A 23300-nucleotide genomic window follows, 5' to 3' on the forward strand; every position below is an offset into this window, starting at 1 on the left:
AACTTTTTTTTTTTTAAATGGAGTTTTACCAGAAAGAAAAACTTTTAAAGTTTTTATTTTTTATAAATATAGTAAACATTCACATCAGACATGTGAGGAAAAAGCTCTTTGACGTCAATCACATTCTGTGGTCTATAGCAGAACTTTTATACAACTTTTCAAAAAAAAAAAAAAAGAAATCTAATCAAGGGGCCTTGACAGTGAGGGGTCCCACTGTTATATGAACACAATTAGCAGTTTCAGCTTTAACATGCAACGTGCTTTAAAACATGCAATAATATATTCTAATCTAAGGTTATAAACCCAGAAAAGGATAGCTCAGTCTGCAACTAGCTACTTACCAGAACCACCAAAAAGCAACATGTCTATTTGCTCCAGAAGATATATACAGAAGGTGTTGATTTGAGGGAAAAGGCCAAGAAGAGAAATTGCAGGAAAGCAATATAAAAACACTAAAGAAAAAAACATGATATAAGTTACAACACAGTCATACATCACAACGTATGGAGAACAGAGAAACACACATCATACCAGAACAAGAAATTGTTGCAATAAATTCTGACGATTACTCAAGTGAGCATACCTTAACCTGAGCAGCAAGGATTCCACTTTCCTTCTCATGTATTCAAAATAAATTACACTGTTTTACATGTAAGAAACTAAAGCTCGGAGGTTAACTTTAAGCTTTATTTAGGATAAAAGCAGCAGCAGAAAAGATAGCATTATGTAGCCTCCTTACTGCTTCTCAAATACTTTTGAGGTTATGTTTGTTCTATTTAAAGTACAGAAATTTTAATTTGCAGACTTCAGAAATTCCTTTTTGAATCTGAAATGGTTCAAGCACAGGTATAGCAATTCAATATAAACAAAAAATACTTTAATGGCTAAACTTCTTAGGAATTTGGCTATCACAGTTTTCTGCCTCTGCCAGCAATCAACAGCAGACACTTAAAGCAGCACGTAAAAATGGGACAAACCTATAGTGAAACCTCCTCAGAATATTTCCCCAGCTTCCAGCAGCGTGGACCTTGACTTTGCAGTAGTGAAAGAACACAGTAAAGAAACTCAGGGGTAAAACCTAGTCTGACATCTTTACATAGTCTCTTTCTAAACAGAAGTGCTAATTTAACTGGCTGCCTTACAGTCAAGAAAAAGCAGGAGTCATAAATCAGGCAATAGTGCTGCTAGTCTATGTTCTGTTCATTTCCAGCTATTCCTTCCTTCCTTCCTATCCATTTACTCTTAGCTCCACCCTAGAAAATGCTAAGCACAGTTGTCTAGCAAAGCATCTAAACACGCACTTGACCCAAGTCTCCAATACTGTCAACTTTCAAGGATACATGCACATATTTAATCACATTCTTACTGCTTCATTGTATCAGTACCAGAATGTTCTGCATGGTGAAGGACATAGATGTGTGTCAGCCACTATTCCTTGTAAACAAGTTTGTATTTGTTAGTTTACATGCTAGGAAGACTGCAGTTTCCTCCAATTCATTCTCATAAAAAGCAAATTAAACAAATCATTAGTACAACTTATTCCCCTTCCCACACCAGTCAAATTTTAAGAAGGTAACAATAGGATTTGTGCTCTTTGTTGAATGCTAATTTCACATTTTACTCTCATCTCCTCTTTAATGCATCTTCTGCTAAGATAAAACAATACACCGAGTTTGATCTGACAGCTTTTATCTTCATTGTATTATACACTACTGCTACCTAATATTGTAAGTCTTGCTGGGGAAATCAAATATAGGAGAAAAAAAATTACATACTCAAGTGTTAAACACAGACGGTGCTCACTTAAGTGTATTTGCATTCACAATGCACCCTTCGTCACAACTTCCTGCCTCTGGCACAAATTATACATATGTAAGAACATGAGGAAACACTGCCTTCTCAATCTTTTACATGCAATGCCATTATTAATCTCCTCTTCCTTTAATACTCTGCTCTTCTTTTAGGTATTCCACCAAGCCATACCAAACCAAACCAAGAAAGGCAGACAGTGGTGTGACAGCAAACTGCCCTGCAGGCCACGTGGACTCGCCATGGGATCAACTATCCCCAAAAATCATTGCTGAAACTCACAGGAGAACTTGTTCCTCAGGCAAAAGGCTTGCAGAACTGCCAGAACTCAGCTTAGGATACTGACTTACAGTCCAAACGACTGCCTTTGTTGTAGCAACCTCAGAAAAAGCTGAATAAGAGCAGAGGAAGGAAGGACAAGACCAGAGGCATTATACTGTCAGTACACCAAAATATACAGGAATGAATGTAAACAAGGAGGGAAAAAGTTGATTGATTACAGCAATGTCCTCACCTCACCCCCTCTCTATTTAATACCATGAATAATCCTAACAACTTCTTTAGTGAGTGTAGCTTTGTTTATCTCATCCTGCAAAAAGGAGTATACCAGAGAGGAAAATAAACAGTTGTCACTTACAAAAGGATTGAATTTAGGAGCAGTAGTTTCCCTTGTGGGAAGCAGTCAATAAAAGTAACTGATTAATCAGTTGGAATTGCATTATGAATTCCAGAGAGAATTTATTTAAGCATCACACATTTCCATACAGAACACCACCCTTTAAGAGCTGAACCACTAAGTGTTGCTTATGTGAGCTGCTGGCATTTAACACAGCAGTTTGAAGGTTTCCTCTAAACGAGTAGCTGCTACCTAAGTGTAAGAGGGAAACACAAACTTTGACTTTGGAAACTTCAGGTCTTTTGAGAAATGTAGAATGGTAATTCTACAAAAAAAAACCCACAACATCTTAGAAGTTTAGAAAATTGTTATTTTTTTAAAAATTATATATCTGAGTAGTAGTCAATTTGCTGTGTAATAATGTACCCTTTCACAGGGCAAAAAAATGTGTTATTTCAGCGAGAAGAAGTCTTTTTGTTCTCCCCCTCCTGAACATGGCAGAGGATAACATTCAAAGAGGCTTTCTTCCCCCAACAGAAGCTCAGTCACTGCTGAAAGTAGCAGGCAGAGGACTTGCTATCACAAAATTTTGCCACCACCTGATACTTACTCTTCTGAGATGTGTGCCAAATAATTTCACTCACCTGTTTGATGCTGAAATGCTTTAATCACAAAAACCATCATACACTAAGTGCATAACTAACTTTGTCAACTAACCACACCTGTAGCACCTAGTGACTGAGGTTGGGTCTGTCTGTGTATTTACACGCATTATGTATGTTAATCTAGCAAAAAGGTCAACTGAAATGAGGAATTCAAGATGAAAACCATAGTTATAATGAATTAAAGCCATGATCCCCCAACTAATACAAATCAATAGAACCACCGTCAATTGAAAATAAAACAGAATCAGATCCTAAATAGATTGCTTGCAAAGAAATGGACCTGTTAAAAGCACATTTCTTAAGTAATTAGGTTACTCATCTAACAAATTTCCACTGATTTTCTTTTATAACCTTGTTTCAAGACTTTTATCATAGTATGCTATGCAGCATTACACTAGTTCCTTGCACAGTCCTTTCCATCATTTCCATCACTTTAGCTTTTTACCATAGTAAACAGCTAAAATAGAAAACTTTTCCTTTCCTCGCTATTTGTGGTATATAGTCAAAAATCCGTTGATTTCCCAACATATCAACTCTGAATACGATAAATTATGAGTAAAATATAAATTAAAAAGTCACAATATAATGACAAGCCAATAAAAATGTATCCAAAATACCTAGCAAATAGGCAAAAGTGCGAAACAACCACAACACTTCATTGGTATTCAGTGGGCCCAACTTCCCTCCCAAAACAAACACTGCCCAAAACAATCGTGTGCCTCCAGCACCTAAGGAAATCTGTACTCTAAGTGCAGCAAGATGCTGGAGGATGCCAACAGCCATGGCTTAGGGAAGTAGCTGCACCGTGAATGCTTGCAAGGATTGATGGCAGCCAGAGGCTGGGACTCCCACAGAGACAAAAGCAAGGAACTGCCAGAGTGTGGCACCAAACGTCACTCGAACACACACACCCACAGATGTGCCAGGGCAAAACAAGAACAGGGGACAAGCAAAGGGAAATGGTTTCTTCTCTCTCTCTCGTTAAACAGATGCCAAGTGGGGAGATGAGCCTGCATTTCCTCTCTCCCCCACCCCCTCCAGGCTGTTTCAAGAACCTGCTCCACCATCTCTTTTGAGGCCAGCCAAAATTAGCACATTTATAACCACACTTTTTTCTTCTTATACTGGTTGCTATAGTTTTTCATTTATCTCTATCCCAAGAGTCATTTAAGATTCTTGTTGAATTATTTATCAGCTTTTTTACCGTTCACCTTTGACAGGCAGAGAAAATAAGATGTAAGAAGAAACTTTAATGAGACCAAAGGAAAGGAATGGAAGAAGCTAATGAAAATAAGTGAGATGCAGGTCTTCATTATTCCCCTGTTTCTGGTAAGAAGGATTGGGAGTCAATGAACCCATACAAAGGACCAGAAGGTTTTCCTAAAAATAGTATGCCTTTCAGGCAGTAATAGCCTGACTTGAGTATAGCAAAATGCAAGTACAACAGTCACAGGTGAACAAAGACCTCAAAGATCATATGCTCTATGTCACAAAGTTTTTTTCCTCTACTACAGGAGGTTTTCCTGGTTCTAATTCACAAACCAATGGGTCATCTTTGGTATGCCACAACACAGCTCTTGGGAAGTCTTCACAGCTTTTGCAGTAAACTAACTTTTCTATTTCATTCCTAACAGTGTGGCACTGAGTCATGTTCAGCACTCGTATCTGTGACACAACTAGGGCAGCATCACAGTTAGAGACTGCAAGTGTGTAACAGGAAGAAGTGTCCCGAAAGAATGGGGTATTTCCAGCTGTGGTGACTCCAAATTTGTGCCAGAGGATTATCAGTCCCATTTTGGGGCAATACCTGAGTATCTTCAGCCACCTCAGGACACAATTCCAGAAGGAAACAGGCTGGAAGAGCTACTGCTCTGTAGAGTGGCCGCTCCATGCTAACTCATCACATGAACAGCAAGATTAAACTAAATTAAACCATGATCTTCATGAGGAGAAGAACGTCCATCTGAGGACTTGGCACGGATTAGCTTCCAGTCATTAAATTTAAAACTCAGCTTATTCAGAAGTAACTGCTCCACACAGACATGCCCTTACAAAGATTAACTGCATTTCACGGATGATGTCTTTTGCTAATAACATCAGTGACTGTTAATTTTCTATAGAGACTTTTCTACAAGTCTCATTTCATTAAGAACTCCTTCTACATGAGGGAAGGTTGCCAGCTGCCCCCCGCCCTCCTGCACCTGTCTTAAGTCATTCCAAATGTTTCTATCAATTTGACTTAAGAGTTGTGCCTCCATAACATGCATTTGATTGCCAACATGGGAAAATAGAGACTTCTCTGGCTAATGCTTAATTCATTTTTACAGTCCTAGGAAAAATATTGACTCACCGATTACATGGTCTCTGGCTGACTGGAGAGATCTGGATGAAAAGAGCTTCAAGCCATACATTGTGTAAACTGGAGGATTTGTGTCTTTAGATCCAGCATCTAGCAGCAAAATAAGGCCACACAACATACAAAAATATACAGGTCTGCTGTAGGTTATGATTTTATTGTGCCCCTGGAAAAAAAAAAAAGAGAAAAAAGTGTTTGAAATTTGTATTCACTCTCCTACTGTATGCACTGCATTACACTGGAGAGAAGGTCAGGAGTCAGACAAAATATTTTAATGACTTACACATACTAATTAATAATAAAAACGTTACATGATATTTTATCTTCTCCAGAGGAGACTTTCGAAAGGCACAAAAAGCAGTTAAGACTTACTCCAGTGAAAGCTTTTGAAAGTCTAACCTTCTGGACCTTTCAAAACACACTAATTGCAGAAGTAGTCATTTTCTGTGGAGAAAAAAACCTTCAATTTGCCTGAACCTTTCTTTTCAAGAGAAGAAGATTTTTTTTCTCTATGTTACTTGTATTTTAATGAATGCCTGCTTCAGGTAGCTTGGTTTTTGGGGGTTTTTTGATTGTTGTTTTTTTACTTTATGAAATAGAAAATTAATTTTTAATTTTATCTTGGGAAGTAAAATAGTAGAGCACCTCCTAGGTGCAGTGTGAGGAACAGAGATTAATTTTTTGCACCAATACAATTCACCTTTTTTTGTTGATTTGAACCACTTGACAGCAAATCAGTGTCCCTCCTGGAGGGGGTGACACTCATCAGCAGTTTCTGGTCTCTCTCAGGCACCACTTTGAAATGATGATCCAAAGGAATTAATATGTGGAAGGATCCTTATCTTACATCTTTCATACATATCTCTCACACAATTGATTCACACTAATTCTACAGAACACTGCTGTGGTGCTGTGGGCCAGAGAGAATACCAGACACTTCAGACAAGTCTTAATAGTTCTCCTGGTAGCAAGCTTAAGGGTAAATAAGACATTTTAAACACTAGTGAGTCTAAAGATTCCTTCAGTGTGAAAAGCCAGAAGCAAAGGGACAAGGGTTCAAGTTTGCCTTGCATAAAGCTGCTGTGAAACTGTTCTTGTTTGTAAAATGTAATTTAAATGACTATAATAAAAGATCGTTTCTTTTTTGAATCTACTTACTGATTTGAAACAGCAGTTGTATTTGTTTGGCTGCCAGCCAAGCTCGTATGTTAGCATTGCTATTAACTGATCTGTACTCTCTTTTGGGATCAATTGCTAACAAGGTGGCAGATTGTGGGGAACTAGTGGGTTTATATTGCACCTCACATTCATGGAATATGAATCAAGTCAGACAGACAAATTCTGGCTGGTGTTTAATCAGAGTTTCAATTTTACTAATGCCTTTTTTTTCTTTTTAAGTAGGACACATCTATGAAAAAAATCAAAGGAGAGTTAGAGAGATAAAAATCTGACTTTAAAAAAATATTACTTTGTGGCTGCTTTTAAACTTCAGTTCATTTATCTTAAATACGAGCTGTGCCTTAGGAAAAGAAACCAGTAAATATTGCATCTAAACAACTACTTAATGATTTATATCCTGATGTGCACTCCAGAGCAAAGTCTATTTTATCATGATGTTACATTCTTGTCTTATCTCTTGAATTACAGCACCCAGGTTTTACCTTTGCATGGTAATTATCTGGAGGCAGTTGGGTAAGACGGAGTGGATAACTAGCAGTCCGCGGGTTTAGCTCCACACACCTTTCAGTTCCAAGCAGACCACTCACATACATTGCAAACCTAATTGCGTATTTAACTCTTACTTTTAAAGAAGTCACTTTTGCCATGCTAATAACAATAAAGCTAGTTAGGATTGAGGAAGCAGCTTTCAAAGGCTGTCTGAACAGCCTGCAAAGTGCAAGGAAATCCCACCGTCCCTATTACATTTCAGATGGTGGTGGGGAATGTGGCAGAATTGTGAAAAGGAAATCTTGCCCGCTATCAGATCAACAGGAGCAAAGCAAGAGCAGCGGCACGCTCGGAAGGACGCTGGCGATCACAGCTGCCGCGCTGCTCGGGCTGCGCGCGAGCTGAATGAGCATCCCAGAGCACAACAGAGACTCCACTCCCCGCACCTGGGGAACGGGCAACACAAGAAAGAGGAACTGCTGCGAGTGTTAGTGCTGTATTTCACCGTCATTTACATCCTTTGCGTACGGGGGATCATTCAGGACAGGATTGGTTTGAGGCCAAGAGAGGACACCTTCCAGAAGAGAAGATCACTGGGATGGTGCATCACCTCCCGAAAGGCACAGCTGGGGGATGGACATTACATTTCCTCTTTTCAAGGTTTCAGAAACAAAGTGTGAAGCCCTCTTGTGCCTGCCACTGATGGGCCAAGCTAGGCAGCCCTTCACCAAAATGAGAATGTGGCAGTGCAATTTACCAACAACGTATTTTAGATATTAAGGGCTCATTTTGTTCTATCAGACAAACCCATCGAGTTTTGGCACGGAAAACCAATTTCATCTTGGTGAAACTACTCTGTTCTGCATTCTCCTTCAGAAGAATTTAAATAATGAAGCAGGATTCCTTTTATATTTTACATCTAATTTGTTGATCATTTTTTTCCTTTACTGATACAAGTTTCAGTGAAAACTCTTCCTTTCCCTTAAGTTTGTAAAAAAAAAAAGTCACTGACTTTTTCAGGCTGATGTTTCTCATTAATTTGTTTCAGAAACATACTCACATCCTACAAACACAGCACTGGCGCATCTCATATTTTGATAAAAATATGAAGACTTTCAACAAAGCTGGAATGATTTCACAAACACTTCCATTTAGTAAAATAGCACTTTTGACTGCAAAGCATTTTGATGGGGAAATTTCAGAAAGATCTCATGATTTTTTTGTTTGTGTGTGCACACATGCAAGAGGAAAAAGACAAAAGGCTTTATACAGAAGAAAAGTGCCTGTGCTTGATTCTACAAAAAAAGCTTACAGGGACAAATTAAAAATACTTTTTAAGTGCCTTATGGGATTTATGAAACAGTTAACTCAGTTGGGTAGCTACCATAAGCAATCTGCTTTGGCAGGTAATGGGACCAAGACAATGAAGTTATGCAAGCGATTCTGTAAATCTTATTAAGAGCTGACTGCAATCTTTCAGAGCTGAAACACCTTTGTAAACCTGTGCTAGATCCTGAGCTATACAGGTATCTGATAGGGGACTTACAGACAAGGTTTCATGATCCTTCTATATAGCCATAGCCACGTAGTACAGACACAGCCTTTATTGCCCAGCCTGCTGCTGCCTCTAACCAGTATCAAGAAACTCTGTAGTCAAAGCCACTTGTCTAAAACCTGCAAATGCACATGACAAGGACCTCTTGAATCTCTGAACTTAATGCCCTGCAGCCATTGGCACCTCCTTTATATTCTGCTGTTAATAAACTGATACAACTCACACTTGGGATGGACTTGATTTTTTTTCACTCCAGCACTCCAGTGAAGAGGTTGTTCCTGAATTTCACCATCCCAGAACTGTGTACCCCTGTGTGAACAGCAACTAAAGGCCACCAGCTCCCAATGGACCAGAAAGGAAAAAAGGCTAAAGGGCAGTCTGACAGGAAAATTAGGCTCTCATCTTGTAGCAGGCAACACTACTAAACCTGCAGCTATGGTAAACGCCAGTAGCCAGCATTAGCTGTAGAACCCACAAAGTGCTCACTTAAACACCAAAGCTGATCACAACAGAACTATTACCACAATTCAATAAAATGAGTATAAACAAATATAAATTCAAAACATTAGCTGACTTAGGTTGTTCTCTATATACAGAAACTCATCCCTTCTCACATTGAGAGTATACAGACAATACAGTGTTCAACTCTGAGACCCTAGCTGCCACAGCATAGCACAGGGGCCAAGAAATAATCTTGCCTCCAATAGAACTGTACCAGACTACCAGATTTTATAGGGTTCAGTCAGCAACCTCTTCCTCCACACCCAGAAGCAAATACACTGGCAGCCAGAAGGAGTTCAGAACAAAAGCTTGAAGCATCCCTAGGTAACTGCTTTCTGAATTCACTGGATGATATTTTAAAACAGAGTCTTTCAAAATGGTATAGGCTAGAGATGACACAGTCACATCAAAAAGTAACAAAGACTGCAAGTGAAAGATAGGGAAGAAGCTTGGAACCTCCTTGGCAGGCATGGATAACATAAGGCATTAGCAGCTACTCATGGATCCAAGAATAGAAATTAATTCAGTGTGCAAATCTGTGGCTGGCAATGGTTTGTTTCACACTGAAAAATCTCATCTGCATTTTCATTCATGGACATGGTACTGATCATTTTTTGATCTCTGTGCTGTTCTGCATCCTTACATTAACATCAAGAGATGGTATTCTCTTTAATTTTAATGTAGTCATGTGAATTATGAAATGGTACCTGAAGTATCTTTTCTCACCTTTTTGTTGTCTTTTTTGTGATGCTTACTAGCTCATGCAAGCCTTTACAAATACCTATTCTGTAAAAAGATATTATGTAGAAATAGCTAATCTTCTATTTTCACTTGATCTATAATGCCTTCCACCTTTAAAACCCTCCGTAGAAAAACTCTGAATTTTATTTCCACTGGAGTTCATAATATGCACCAAAAAGTTTGCAAGAAAATGTTCTTAAACAAAGCTCTAGGAAAGCATATGGAAGATGGGAATACACCTATTGTTACTTTGCTACGCTGCTGCATGGCACACGGAAGTTCACCCCATAGTAACTGTCATGGAAAAGAAACTAAGAATCTTCTGAAATTCATCACAGTGAGATGTGTAGCATACATTTGTAAATAACCCCAATTTCACGTTTAGCCTGTATTTCTAGCCTCTAAACTGACAAAAATAATTGCTCCCTGCCAAAGGGAAATAATCCAGCAGACTTGCAGTTTTCAACATGCTGTTTTTGAACCCTGAGGGAAGAGAAAGGATCCTCAAACACATTCAAAGAGATAAATAAGCAACCAAGCAGCCGGTGTAAAAGCAAGCAAGGGACCTCATGGCTACCGAAATGTCTTCCAAAATGTGCAAATCAAAAATGCTGAGACACTGTGACAGGTGGAGGGGTCAGGCTGCAGTTGCAGGATGATGCTCCTAAACCAGCCCTATAATGAGGACAGACTTGGGTAAGGAACTGGTTCCTTGCAAGGTGGTGGTCACCGTGAGAGTTCAGTTTCTCAGATATACTCAACAGACAAATAGCAACCAGCAAATATCCTTACAGCTCGCATTCACCCACAGTTTTGGCCATTTCTTCAGGACAAAAGCACAGAATCTGTGACCATATTATAACAAAGGGAAAATAACTGTGCCATTTTATGGGCTAATAATAAAATTGAGAAATACATCTGCAATACTAGATTAAAAAAAAAAAAAACAAAACACGACAAAAAAACCTCACCAATCAATCCCAATCTCAATTAAAAAAAAAAAAATTTAAAGCCCCAACTGACCAATGGTGGAGGTGCTAATCTGAAACTTCTGTTGTTTTCAGTCACTGTTTCTAAAGGAAAGCAAAGAAAAAGCTTGCCTGATGCCACAGGATTGAATTTCAGCAAACTAGTCCAGATGCATTTCTTTTTATTGCGTATTTTAGTTTAAAGAAAAAGCACTTTTCTCATAGCAGTGATAAATTCAAATAGCATAAAATTAATTAAATGTAGTATAAAGTCTCAAAATCACAGACTACATCTTGCCCATTTTCATAAATCACTTAGAACAGCAAACTACTTATACCTGTGTTTCACTGAACAACCAACTGTTTCACAGTACACAAGTGATAATAGTAAGAGAAAGACTTGTTCTACTGGCCAAGACTTACATGTACTGGTGAAGCAGGATCAGGCTGAACGCTCTAAAAACAAAACAGAACAAAAATTTTCTTAAAGGGTTTTGCCTTTGTAGAAATTAGAAGAGAATTCCTCAATTGCATATGAACTTGTGTCTTACCTTTAGAAGGGAATACTGGCAGCTGGCCATCACGAGACAGAACAACAGAACCCAAATGTCTTTACAGAAGCCTTGATTCAGGGTCAGAAATCCAAGAAGTGAAACAAGAACTACTAGAAGGACAGCAAATACATTCTCCTTGATATCGTCTGTCCTATGTGAATAAAAATGTTAGGAGAAGTACAAATATTTATATATTCTTCAGAGCAAGGCAGGTCCTTTGGAAGCTGGTATGAACTGTCAGTGCTGGAGCTATCAGAATTTACAGAATCTGAGGTTTTGCTCCTGAAACTACATTTCCACATTTAAAGGTACTTCACCCCCGTGCCAAAGACCTTGTCCATCATGATAGCTAAAATGTATAGAAAAAAGGCGTATGCACTGAAGTCCAGCACTGTTCAATCTCACTTCCCAAACAGAATTCCACAGTGGAGCCGACTTGAATGTAGGCATGTGTATGCTTATTTAAAAAAAACAAAACAAAAAAACCCACAACCCGAACACTTTTAAATGAGGAAATAAGATTCATTCAATGAAAAATACACATCTGACAGCAAAGAATTAGATGAAAGACCAAATTTATCGTCTGATGTTTTATTCATTTTACCTGTTCTATTACAACATGGCAGCTGAGCTAAAAACCAATGTTAATATTCAGGCTGTAACAAAAGAGTTTATCAGCAGATGCTTTCCATGCAATTGAAACACAGAGATAAGACACCACAGATAAGTAAGTATCTGCTCTGGACCTAAGCTCCCTGACTATATAGCCTGATTTCTGCAGCATGTAAGACTGTCATCTGAAATTTCTGCTGTGGAGCCCATATTAACGTATCTGGCATAGCACCAACCCAAAAGCAGAGGCAGGAGAGCCAGCAGCCACCAGGTATGTAGGCTAACATGTTTGAAGCTCCACGCAGTCTGGCAGATTACCACGCAGTAACATGTGAGGTCTGATAGCAAAGGGCACTGCCTGAAGAGTCGATGACAAATGAAAGTTGAGGGACTAGAAAAAGGAGAGGTGCCAAGACAAGAAATTTCTTTAAACAAATAAACCTGAACTCGAACTGAGGGAGCAGCTGAAAGATCTCCTCCTGAATATCACTCTAAATTTTTATTTATTTATTAATTTTAAAAGATTGGAGTACTTGGTTTATAATACCCTAGGACCCCGCCACTTCTGTATTTTTGCACAAAATCCCCATTTTCTCATCAGAAAGCTCAGAACCATTGGATCCAACAGCTGAGACTATCCAACAACTTAAAGACTATTCTACAGGCCTGCTGCTCACATAAATCAAAGAAGGGTATTGAAGACAAAGGGCAGCAAGAACCATCAAAATAAACACTGAAGAAAAACATTTTCTTCAACTTAAAGCAAACAAAAACATCTATGTACTCATTCTGAATATAAGACATTAATACAATGCTCACTTTTTCCTTCTCTAGTGGTCTGCATTGCTCTATGGACATGTGGAGCCACCCACTGTAACACCACATAGACTTGCATGAAAAAAAATAAGCTTACCTGTCCAACAATGCCAACAAGGTAAGACGATCATACCAGACTTTAATCCATTTGCCAGGGAATATAATAAATCTGTAAAACTGCCGGTTCAGTTTCCGCTGTGCTGAAGAACATGAAGAATCCTCAGGGTCCTGACTGGGTTGCTTTAAAAACAAACAAACAGAAATACACAAAACACTCTCTCACATTTACACGTGGCTGCCAGCAAAAGAGGTGTTTAAAAGGCCAAATTTACATGAAGTTTCACTTATTTTTTTCCTAAGAGAGATGGTGGGAGCATATTTTATTTTCTTCTTCTTCTTTATTTTCTTAGAAACAAAAATATCACACCATCTTAATTATTACAGATGGACAGAAGCTGTATCATTTGTGGAGCTCAACAGACACAATATGCTTTAAACAGAAATACTAAATATTAATTTAAAAAAAAATTATTTTTTAGTCCTGATCTGCTGCTTGTCTAAAGGTTTTTTCAAGATTTTTCCTATGTGTCCAGCTAATGTCAGCACAACACAAAACCACACATGATAGGATGATTCCTTGTTTTTAACCAAAAAAATCAAGTAGGCTTTAAGGCCTAGAGGCGTGACTTATCAACTCTTCTTCCAGAACACAGCTTTGTTTATCTTTCCTAAGATGCTTCTAATACCACATCAGGTGTATAGCCTCAAGAACAGCAAGAGGAGGAAAAAAAAGAATTGCAAACAAGCACAAACAGCATAACCATCACTGGTTGAAGAGTCTCTAATCTTACCATCACAATCATAAATCCATCCTTTTGAATATTGCTTTTGTCAGATTCTAAAGCCTTTTCTTCTTGCCTGTTTGAACTACAGAATTTCAGATCTCCTCCAACTCTACACCTGCATTCCTTTACCAACACTTGTGGGAAGGGAGGCTTATCTACAGACCATCAGCCAAGCCTGCTGAGCCAAGCAATGCAAACCTAGACAACAGAACAAAAAAAACCTCTGCAAAGTAATGATTTCTTTCCAAGGTTCACCAATGACTGAGGAGGTCATGAGGGAGGGGGGATCACTTATTTTTCTTTCAAGAAGAATTTGAGAATTCTAATCACTGTAAAGTCTAGTGGTTTTCAACCTCCTTCTAGCCCCCCCATCATTAAAGACAATTAATCAACATTAGATAATAAATAAAAATAAATCAATATTTATATTAAAATTACTTGTGTTAGATTAACTTTCCTCAGAGAAGGGGATTTCTGTGCAAAGTAATTGATCATCTTCTTGAATTGTAACTGTTAGCAAAACAGTTTTTTTTAAACAACCTGTCCACCTGCACAAAGGAATTGTTAAATTTTCTCTCAGATTATTGGAATAATTTCTAATCTTCACTTTCCAGGAAACGAATTTTTATACATAATTTACATGTGACGATGTATTGCTGCGCGTCAGCTGCGAACAAACTCATTGATACCCTCAGCCTGCTGACAAACGTGAGGTGGAACAGGCTAGCTTAAGCTTTGGAGAAAGAAATCCAAGTTTATGCATTTTATCTCATGCCTCCAATTAACTAAAAGTGCACAGCCATGCAGTGCTGCGTAACTCAGCCACTATCAGCACAGGACAGTAACTGACTCGTGTTTCTGAGCATTCAGACGTGCAAGGGGATGCCAGGCTGTTTGGCATTCTTCCATTTAATAACAATTCCAGGTAACTTAAAAGTTGTGAGAGTATTTGCAATCCCTTCACCACACTGATTTTAAAATCTAAAAAAGAAATTTTAATATTTCTATTACCACTTTTAAAAGTCACTTAACTATGGAGTTGGGGCATTTTTAAAGAAAAAATATATTTTAAAATGTTACAGTTGCTAATACTGGCACAGTTTTGTTTCTCTTGGGTCTTATTTTCCAACAGAAAGTAATGTGAAACTCAATTAACTGCAATCATTAACTTCACTCATCTAGATTGTTCACTATAACTAAATAAAAAATCAAAATGGTGGCAAAGAGCCCATTAAAAACACCTGAGGATCTGACTGGTCGGTCCTCAGAACAGCTTAACACGTATTTAACTGAGTGTGTATGTGATCATTTTGGCTCCTGAGGAACTGTAACGTTTGGATAAAGTCCATTACATGAGGCTTGCAATACTTGCAATCTGACTAGAGTCAGATTTTTGAGCTGCATTTAGGAAACTCTCTGACCAGCCCTGAGCAAGTCACTAAGTCTAATTGTGCCTCCTATTAAAAAAAAGGGCTTATAAAAATTCACTTCATAAATTTATATGGTGTCAGAGACAGCCTGAAACCCCAGCTTCATTGAAATCAATGACAAAACCTTTCCTGACATACATAGGCTCAGAATTTCATGTTTAATAAAAAAAAAAAAAAATCAGAAACCAGGAAGTTCTGAAATTACTGCCTGGCCTTGTTACAAACTTGCTATGGGATCTTGAGCAATATGCCTTACTTAATGGTGCAGTTTTCCCAGAAAAGAAAAAAAAAAGGCATTATAATTGTTCTCTAATTTACTGACAGTTTATAAGATTATTAATATCTGGAAAACATCTGAGTCATTAGATAGAAGTCTCAGTCCAAATCTGAAATACACAATTCAGGATGATTTCCTGATTTTTAATTTAAAATAGTTCCTTCATACAAGTTGCTTCTAGCTTGAAGTTCCTGTGCAAAATCTAAGATGAAAGATAATTAACTGGCATTTTAAGGTTATTCATAAATATCAGACTAGAATTTGCCATGGAAGAAAAGAGAAGGTTAAAGTTATTATAAAAGGAACTGTAAAAACCAGATTACAGCCTTAAGCCATTGGTCACAGACCCCAAACACTGTAAAATTAAAGTATGTCCACATATTACCATATAAACTGAACTCTGAAGGCCTTTTTCTTGTACAAACTGCATTGAGGACATGGCTCTGACATTCCACAACAGACATCCAGAAGTCTGGTTGCCCAGTTCAGAGAAGTGAAACCAGACATGAGGTTTTAGGATACTAATGATTCTGGGATAATCACTTTATACCATTAAAATCTGGTGGTATGTCTAAAATTCTAACAGCTGTGCCCTCTTTCTTTCAAATGAAATAAGACTCAAGATGGAAGGTCAGCTTTTTAGGTGATTGAGTCTTTAAGTACTCCCCTAGGACACTATTCGGTGTCAGCAGAAAGCAACTGAATTACATCCATCAATATAAAACACATGAGCAACATCAGGCAAAGTAGTACAGAAAATGAACAAAACTGTCTCAGCCTGCAGCATTTGTTTATAAAGCAGTTTATCAAAATGCTAGAAACTGAGATATTACGATGTACCCGTGGGCTTTCTGAAAGGGTCCTTCGTGCCACCATCAGTAGGAGCTGCTGCTGAAGCGCGCTCGCTGCTTGATCCCCAGAAGATGGTTCTTGGCTCTCTGAAGTGGTAGTACTAGAGGAGCTGAACTGCATTTCACTGCGCACACAGGAGAGAAAAGAAAGAGACTGTTTTACGAAGCAGTATTTTACTAATATTTCTGAAACACCACAGGAGGAAGCCTGTAATTATGTTACTGATTGGCTCACAGGATATTGAGCCTTCCACCTCCATACCTGAAATCTAGCCCAGGCCCACAAAGCAGTTAACACCCAAATTTAGATACACACGGTCTACTATATCGACCACAGAGAAACAGATACTTCTGTATCATAATTTTTCTCATCCTGAGATGAACACCTACAATGAATCACCCTTCAGAAGTGCCTCTTCTGTCTACTGACAATAATTCAGGTCAAGAGCTGCATATCTACAGAGCAAAACTGCAGGATAGCTGACTGCATTGATCTTGGATTATTTTTCAAACAAACTCACTCACTTGGGTACCGAGCTAGTATGGCCTCACCTGCACTGAATTCAGCAAGAACTAATTCACCCTACTGAGAACTCAGGCTACAAGAACTTCCTTCCACCCTATCAAGAGGACAACAATACATGAGCTAGTTCACATAAGGCTAGCTCAAATATATCCCCCTTATTGACTGTAAACTCACCCTGGGGAGGGCCCTGAGCAAGATGCTATTCCCCACCCTCCCACCCCACCGTGTTTACTGCTTATGTCGTAGATAAATCACTTGAACAGCTTACTTGAGGAAATCTGCACTTAAGCAATGGTACCTGTTGGTGTGCTACCATGACATGACTGACTGAGTCCCAGCAAGAACTACATTGAAATGAAATAATTGTTACTTGGGGAAAAGATCTATTTTGAATACTTCTTGCTTATTATCTTCTAAACAGGTTTACATATCAAGCGCTCTGCTCTGAGCTCATTACCCCCTGCCTCTGGATACCTGCCTTGGGCTCTTATTACTTTCAGATCTGCATGAGGCAAAAGCACCTCGGTGCTCATGCAAGGTAGTCAATACCTATTGTCCCTGTTTTCCATAAAGGAAAGACAAGCAGGAGGAAACTAGAGCAATCTGCCTATAGTCAGCCAGGAAGTCTGTGGTAGGGCAGAGAATAAAACTCTCATCTTGCACACCCTATGCTTGCCCCCAAGCCACCTTATTAATTTTAGTGAACTCAACCTTCCTTGCCTTTGGGCACCAATTCCCAAAGCCTGTCATGTAACCCTTGTTACAGCTTTGTGGCTGCCCTGCACACAACTGGCTGTTAACTTAAGCTGCAGTATCTAGTGTGTGCTGGGGTAAGGTTCAATGTCGGGATTACTTAGAAGCAGGGCTTAAGAGCCACACCAACAGCTTGAAACACACACATTCTTTCTCCTTCTTCCCTCTAGAACTTGCTAGCTCTGCCTGGACCAACAGGAACACCAGCAGCCTTGGGATGTCACCAGAGGAGCCACCCTGCCTCTGGTCCCTCAGCCAGGTAGTTCATTTTTTTTTCCAAGGACTGACTGCTGTCAGGCTTGGATCCCAGATCTGATATTCACCATCTGCCACTCCAGCAGAGCTATCAGCTGAGTAGAAATGAGAGTACCCCATGTTCCTGACCCTAATGGCTTCCCCTGCACTCCTCATTCTTCCTGCTACAGGCAGAAGCATGATCTGCTCCACAGACTCAGGAAAGCTCTCATGTTCCCTTTGGACAGTACTAGTAAATGAGAACTTGGTCCAATGCAACCCACTTGATGTCCCAGCCACAAGGCAGCCCTCTGTAAGAATATATCTCCTTTGTGGGTCTTCTTTAGCACCTTGTCAGTAGTCAATAACAAAAGAGTACAGGAACGGATGGGAACAGATCCAAGGTCCTGGATCTCAATCAACAGATTCAGGCAGGGAGAAAGGGGAGGAAGGCTAGAAGCATGCCTACCAAGGACAAAGATTTACACAGACAAGGACTACAGAGGACAGCCATACCTTTTGCATATTCCAAAGTGCCCTACTCAAGGGCAACCTTGTCCAGCTTGAAGGGAGGAAATGCAATTTTGTTTGTTTGGTTGTTTCCTCAGGATGAGCTGTCCTGTTCCTTGTCATTGTGGGTGCAACCCTAGGACTCCCTGTTCACAGCAGGAAAAAGACAAGCATAGTCCAAGGTATGCAGGAACACTACCCAGGGAATTCCTGCCTAAAAGGCGACCCAACAAAATAGCTGTGGAACAAAACAGTGGCAGCTCATGCCTTCCTAAACAAAGAGTTAATCTCCAATAACCTTCTGCATCTTTAAATATCCTTCTACAAAAGCCAAGCGGACTCAAGAGTGTTTATTGGACCATGTCTTTTATCCCATGTTTACCAAGAATGGAAATGGCAGAAGGATGGATAGATAGGCCAAGATATTCCCCTGGTACTCTGCTCTATCAGTTCTCAGAAAATTGTTTTACTTGTAAGAATAAACTTCCAAGAATAAACTTAAGAGATCAAATCATCTCCCACCAGACTTGAAGATAACTGAAAAGCCAAGAGGGCCCATAGCCTGTTTTCTGTTTACAGAAAAAATTCATAGCTCCACCTAACAGCAACCATCAGAAGGGCCTGCAAGCCGCTGAGACACTGACTGTGGGAAAAAGTAAAAAATTTCATAGGCCTGAAAAGGCAATTAGGGCAGAGAAGTTGGGAAGGCAGAGCTAGCAAAGCAACAATTCCAAAATCAGAAGCTGTTGTCTGGCCTTCATCTGCCTCCTATGCCTTTTATTCATCAGCTTCATCTCTCTGTATCTCTTCTTACTCCTTCCTTTTTGCTGTTTTTTTCTTCCTTATTCCTATTTTCCACACAACCTCCTTCTGACATTCACTTGCTACTCCCCGATGCTGAATCACTTGCACAGATACTTAGAAACTGTATGTCTTGTCTGATGACATAGTTATCACACTGACAGCAAATACCAGTAAGAAATGCGACAGTGGTGTTTGTGTTTTTGTAAGCCTACAAACTAGATTCCATAAATTTATTACCATATATAAATAGGAGCAAACACTCCCTTAATCACAAAATCATTATAACAGAGCCAATCGCAGCATAACATGGAATCTTGCTAAATAGAAAGTCTGTTCACTTGCAGAATCAAATTAATGTTATCAAGATCTACTACAGTAAACTGCACTGCTAATGTAAGCAAAGGTATAATTGAACTAAATTTTGAATAATAAATTAACTAAAAAGACCTTTGATAAACATACAACCTATGCAGATGAAATGCAAAAGATACATAGCACCCTCTACTGGTAACTGGTTATAAAGTCAGGAATTTTTTTCTGGCTCATAATTCAGTTTTATAAGAACACTGAGTAAACACAAGCTAGTTGAGCAATCATACAATACTGAAAATGTTTTAGTATAACAGAATCACAAAATCATTAAGGCTGGCAAAGACCTTTAAGATGATCAAGTCCAACTGCCAACCCAACACCACCATGCCCACTAAACCATGTCCCAAAGTGCCACGTCCACACATTTTTTTCAACGCTTCCACTGACGGCGACTCCACCACCTCCCTGGGCAGCCTGTTCCAATGCCTGACCACTCTTTCAGTAAAGAAACTTTTCCTAAAATCCCATCTAAACCTCCTCTGGCACAACTTGAGGCCATTTCCTCTCATCCTATCACTAGTTACTTGGAAGAAGAGACCAACACTCACCTCACCACAACCCCCTTTCAGGTAGTTGGAGAGAGCGATAAGGCCTCCCTTCAGCCTCCTCTTCTCCAGATTAAAGAGCCCCAGTTCCGTCAGCCGCTCCTCACAAGACTTGTGCTCTAGACCCTTCACCAGCTTCGTTGCCCTTCTCTGGACACACTCAAGCACCTCAACGTCCTTTTTGTAGTGAGGGGCCCAAAACCAAACACAGTATTCAAGGTGAGGCCTCACCAGGGCTGAGTACAGGGGCACAATCACTTCCCTACTCCTGCTGGCCACACTAGTTCTGATACAGGCCAGGATGCTGTTGGCCTTTTTGGCCAACTGGGCACATTGCCGGCTCATGTTCAGAACCACGCAACTGGAAGAATCTTCCTTCTCCCTCTCAGATTATTTGCTGACAATTTGTTCCAAGCCATTCAAATATTACCAAGACTAAGTCATCCCTTTTGTTAAGGATTAGCTAGCCTTGAGCATGAACATCTCTCAAGGTAAGCTCATTATACAGGCATGCCACACAGTTACTAAGAATTCCCAGTTAATAAAGCAGTTTTGCAGGGCTTGGCTACATTTCATTTTAACCTGCATATAGGACAAAGAACAAGGAACCTTATAAACAACATCGTAACAGTCACACTAACAAAGCACCTTCCTCTTGGTCCTCATGTGCCTAAAACCAGAAAGATCCTGCTAGACTGTTTCAGGCAGCTGTCTGGCTCACTACAAAGCTTAACAGTTTGTAAAAAATACTCACAGTGATAATAATATAGCTAAAAGCTACTTGTAATACTCACTAGAAGTCAAAACAGCTATGGCTGTAACTTTTGAAGAAGAGGTAGAGTGAATTTCAGAGTTGGGAAGCTCCCCTTCCACACATCCAATGGGCAATCACTTCTGTTATTGGTCCAAGGTGCAAAGTACTTTTCAAACTGAAACCTGAGTAGCCCAGTTCTACAAGAGCCAGCTGGTGCTAGCATCATAGCAGGAACTCCAAATGCCCTTACTTGTGTGCCCTTTCAAAATGGTCAGTTTGTGGTACAAAGTGTTGGAAGTATAAGTATCTCAGATCAACAGCAGCCCATAGCTCCCTGAGGGTGCCTCCATTACTCGATGTTGTTGCTGATGTCTTCCTACCCTCACCTCAGCAGCTTTGATCCTTCTCATCTAAAATGGCTTCCCTGCCATTTCATGTCCCAATCACTTTTACACCTCATCACAAAGGCCTCTTGCTACATCTCTACTCATTGCTCATTAGGTCTCCACTACAAAGTTGCCAGCATTAACATGACAACAGTATTGCACAACTCAGGACTGAGATTAAATTCATTAGTTGTGAATATTGCCTAAAAAGCAGCAGATGATTCACAGTTCGCAAATGCAGTACTAAATAGCAAGATTTAAAAAACTAAAACCAACTTAAAATATATAAGAAAATAGAAATATGCAAACATGAGAGCAGCACTAAGACTAAATAATTATGTGACAAACCCAATCATAAGAAACACAGAAAAAACATGGAGGAGGCAATCTTCACTTTTTTGGGGCAAGAAATTAATAGTTTCATAAAGAATATAATTAATTCAGAATGCTTTTAACTTTCCTTAGTGGTTACTGTTGAAGGGACCTCAATGTAAAGATGAAATTTCTCTTAGATCTGGTTCACATTTTGCTACTTACATAAGAGGATTTGGGGAGAATTTGTGGCATTTAATGAGCAATAACAACAGCCCTAACAATAATAAGGTAGACTACCCCAGTTTACAGAATGGGAAAGCTGTTTTATGTCAGTAAATCAGTACATCCAGAAAAGGATGCAAGGGCACTGTTAAAGTTTTGCAATGGACTACAAAACGAGCAGTGGTACATATTAAATTCATTAAGTCAGATGCTACTTATGGACAGAAAAGCCTTGCAGAGCATGCTACCAGCAGTGTTGCAGGCCGTATGAACACAAGAAGTTATGCACACCTCCTTACTTAGGTGTTGTAAGAATGGTTCCACTCGGTACACCCTTACTTCTCTGTATTTGGAATTTTTTTTAAATTTCTATAACAAGCATGTAAACTGATAATTTGTAAGCCTATTACATTTCAAAGCAAAGACAAATGTACTAACAACTTCTACAAATGTAGTAGCTAATAACTAGAGGATGCATTTTGAGAAGATGCAGCTTTACTGGAATTAAGGCATTAACAGCACCCATGGTTCCATTATCTCCAGAGTCCTTTAGAAAATCCGTTTTAGCTCTCCTTATGAAAGGCTGGGGGGAGGGAAGGGAAGTCAGTCCCAAAAGCTAAAGGACTAGCGAAGCTCCTAGGCCTGAGCAGGATTTTGCTGCCATCATGTGGTAGCATGGCCCCCTCCAATCTCTGAGTCTCAGTCTGCTGAAAACACTCACTTCCCTGCTCTGTGTCCACAGAGTGAAAGAGGGGCTAAAACCCCCTACAAATACAGGAAAGAATTTTAACTGTCTAAGCCAACACAAGAGTTTCCTCCTGCCCCTAGCAAGCCAGCAGGAAAATGCTACGGAGTTTTGTAAAGAGTACTTTTCAGAAAAATCATTATAATTCAAACATTACCATTTTCAGCACACATATGCACACACCATGCTCATTTATGTGTTCAAGCATCACTACGCTCAGGTGACCAGCTCCTCTGAAATCACCAGATCCCAAAAAGAACTATATATTTGCCGCATCCATTTCAAAATGGACTCAGCTACACAACTGCACAACCAGCTTTAAGAAACCTTTAAGAGAGTCAGCAGCCTATTACTAGAGCAGTGGGTGATCTTTATTATTTTTGTCACGGTGCTGAGAAGTATAAAGATGTTTTAGTGAGACAGTATTTTGTCCTTCTAAAAAGGCACTAAAAATAAATAAATAAATCTACTTCTAAGTCTACTTTCTCCTCTGAAGAATAAACCTCAAAGGTTCAGGGAATTTTCCAGCAGTGAACATACTGAAGTATTAATGGATTTATACAGGAGATAGACAGTACTGCTAAGGCATTCAGATAAATACTTTCATATAGTATAATGCATTTAAGCAGCTTATTTATGCATGTGGATGTAAATCAAACAAGTTAACTCATTGATTTGAAGTTCTCTCTTTTGCCCAGGGCCAGAAACACTATCACTCTGCAGCTTTACTGGCAAGTAAATTATTTTCTTAGTACTCCTTAGTCACTATTTTGCTGCAACTACTTCTTTAACTTACTGGCTGTACTGTTGCTGAAAAAAAAATCCTCAAAACAAACACAACAAATAAAGCAGAAAATTTTTTTCTTAGTG

General features: G+C 39.3%; 1 protein-coding gene across 1 annotated transcript in view; it reads right to left on the reverse strand.

Annotated features, from left to right (window-relative positions):
- PCNX2 (pecanex 2) overlaps positions 1 to 23300 on the reverse strand; it is a 157438-nt gene that overhangs the window by 101679 nt on the left and 32459 nt on the right. The window contains exons 9-14 of the mRNA XM_081998404.1: positions 16254 to 16389; positions 12959 to 13101; positions 11431 to 11584; positions 11303 to 11335; positions 5441 to 5612; positions 342 to 452 (exon numbers count right to left, since the gene is read on the reverse strand). Of these exons, the coding sequence (XP_081854530.1) occupies positions 342 to 452; positions 5441 to 5612; positions 11303 to 11335; positions 11431 to 11584; positions 12959 to 13101; positions 16254 to 16389 (749 nt within the window). The remainder of the gene's footprint in view (positions 1 to 341; positions 453 to 5440; positions 5613 to 11302; positions 11336 to 11430; positions 11585 to 12958; positions 13102 to 16253; positions 16390 to 23300) is intronic.

The sequence above is a fragment of the Phaethon aethereus genome (genome assembly GCF_964289735.1).
Source record: "Phaethon aethereus genome assembly, chromosome: 3".
NCBI classification, from domain to species: domain Eukaryota; kingdom Metazoa; phylum Chordata; class Aves; order Phaethontiformes; family Phaethontidae; genus Phaethon; species Phaethon aethereus.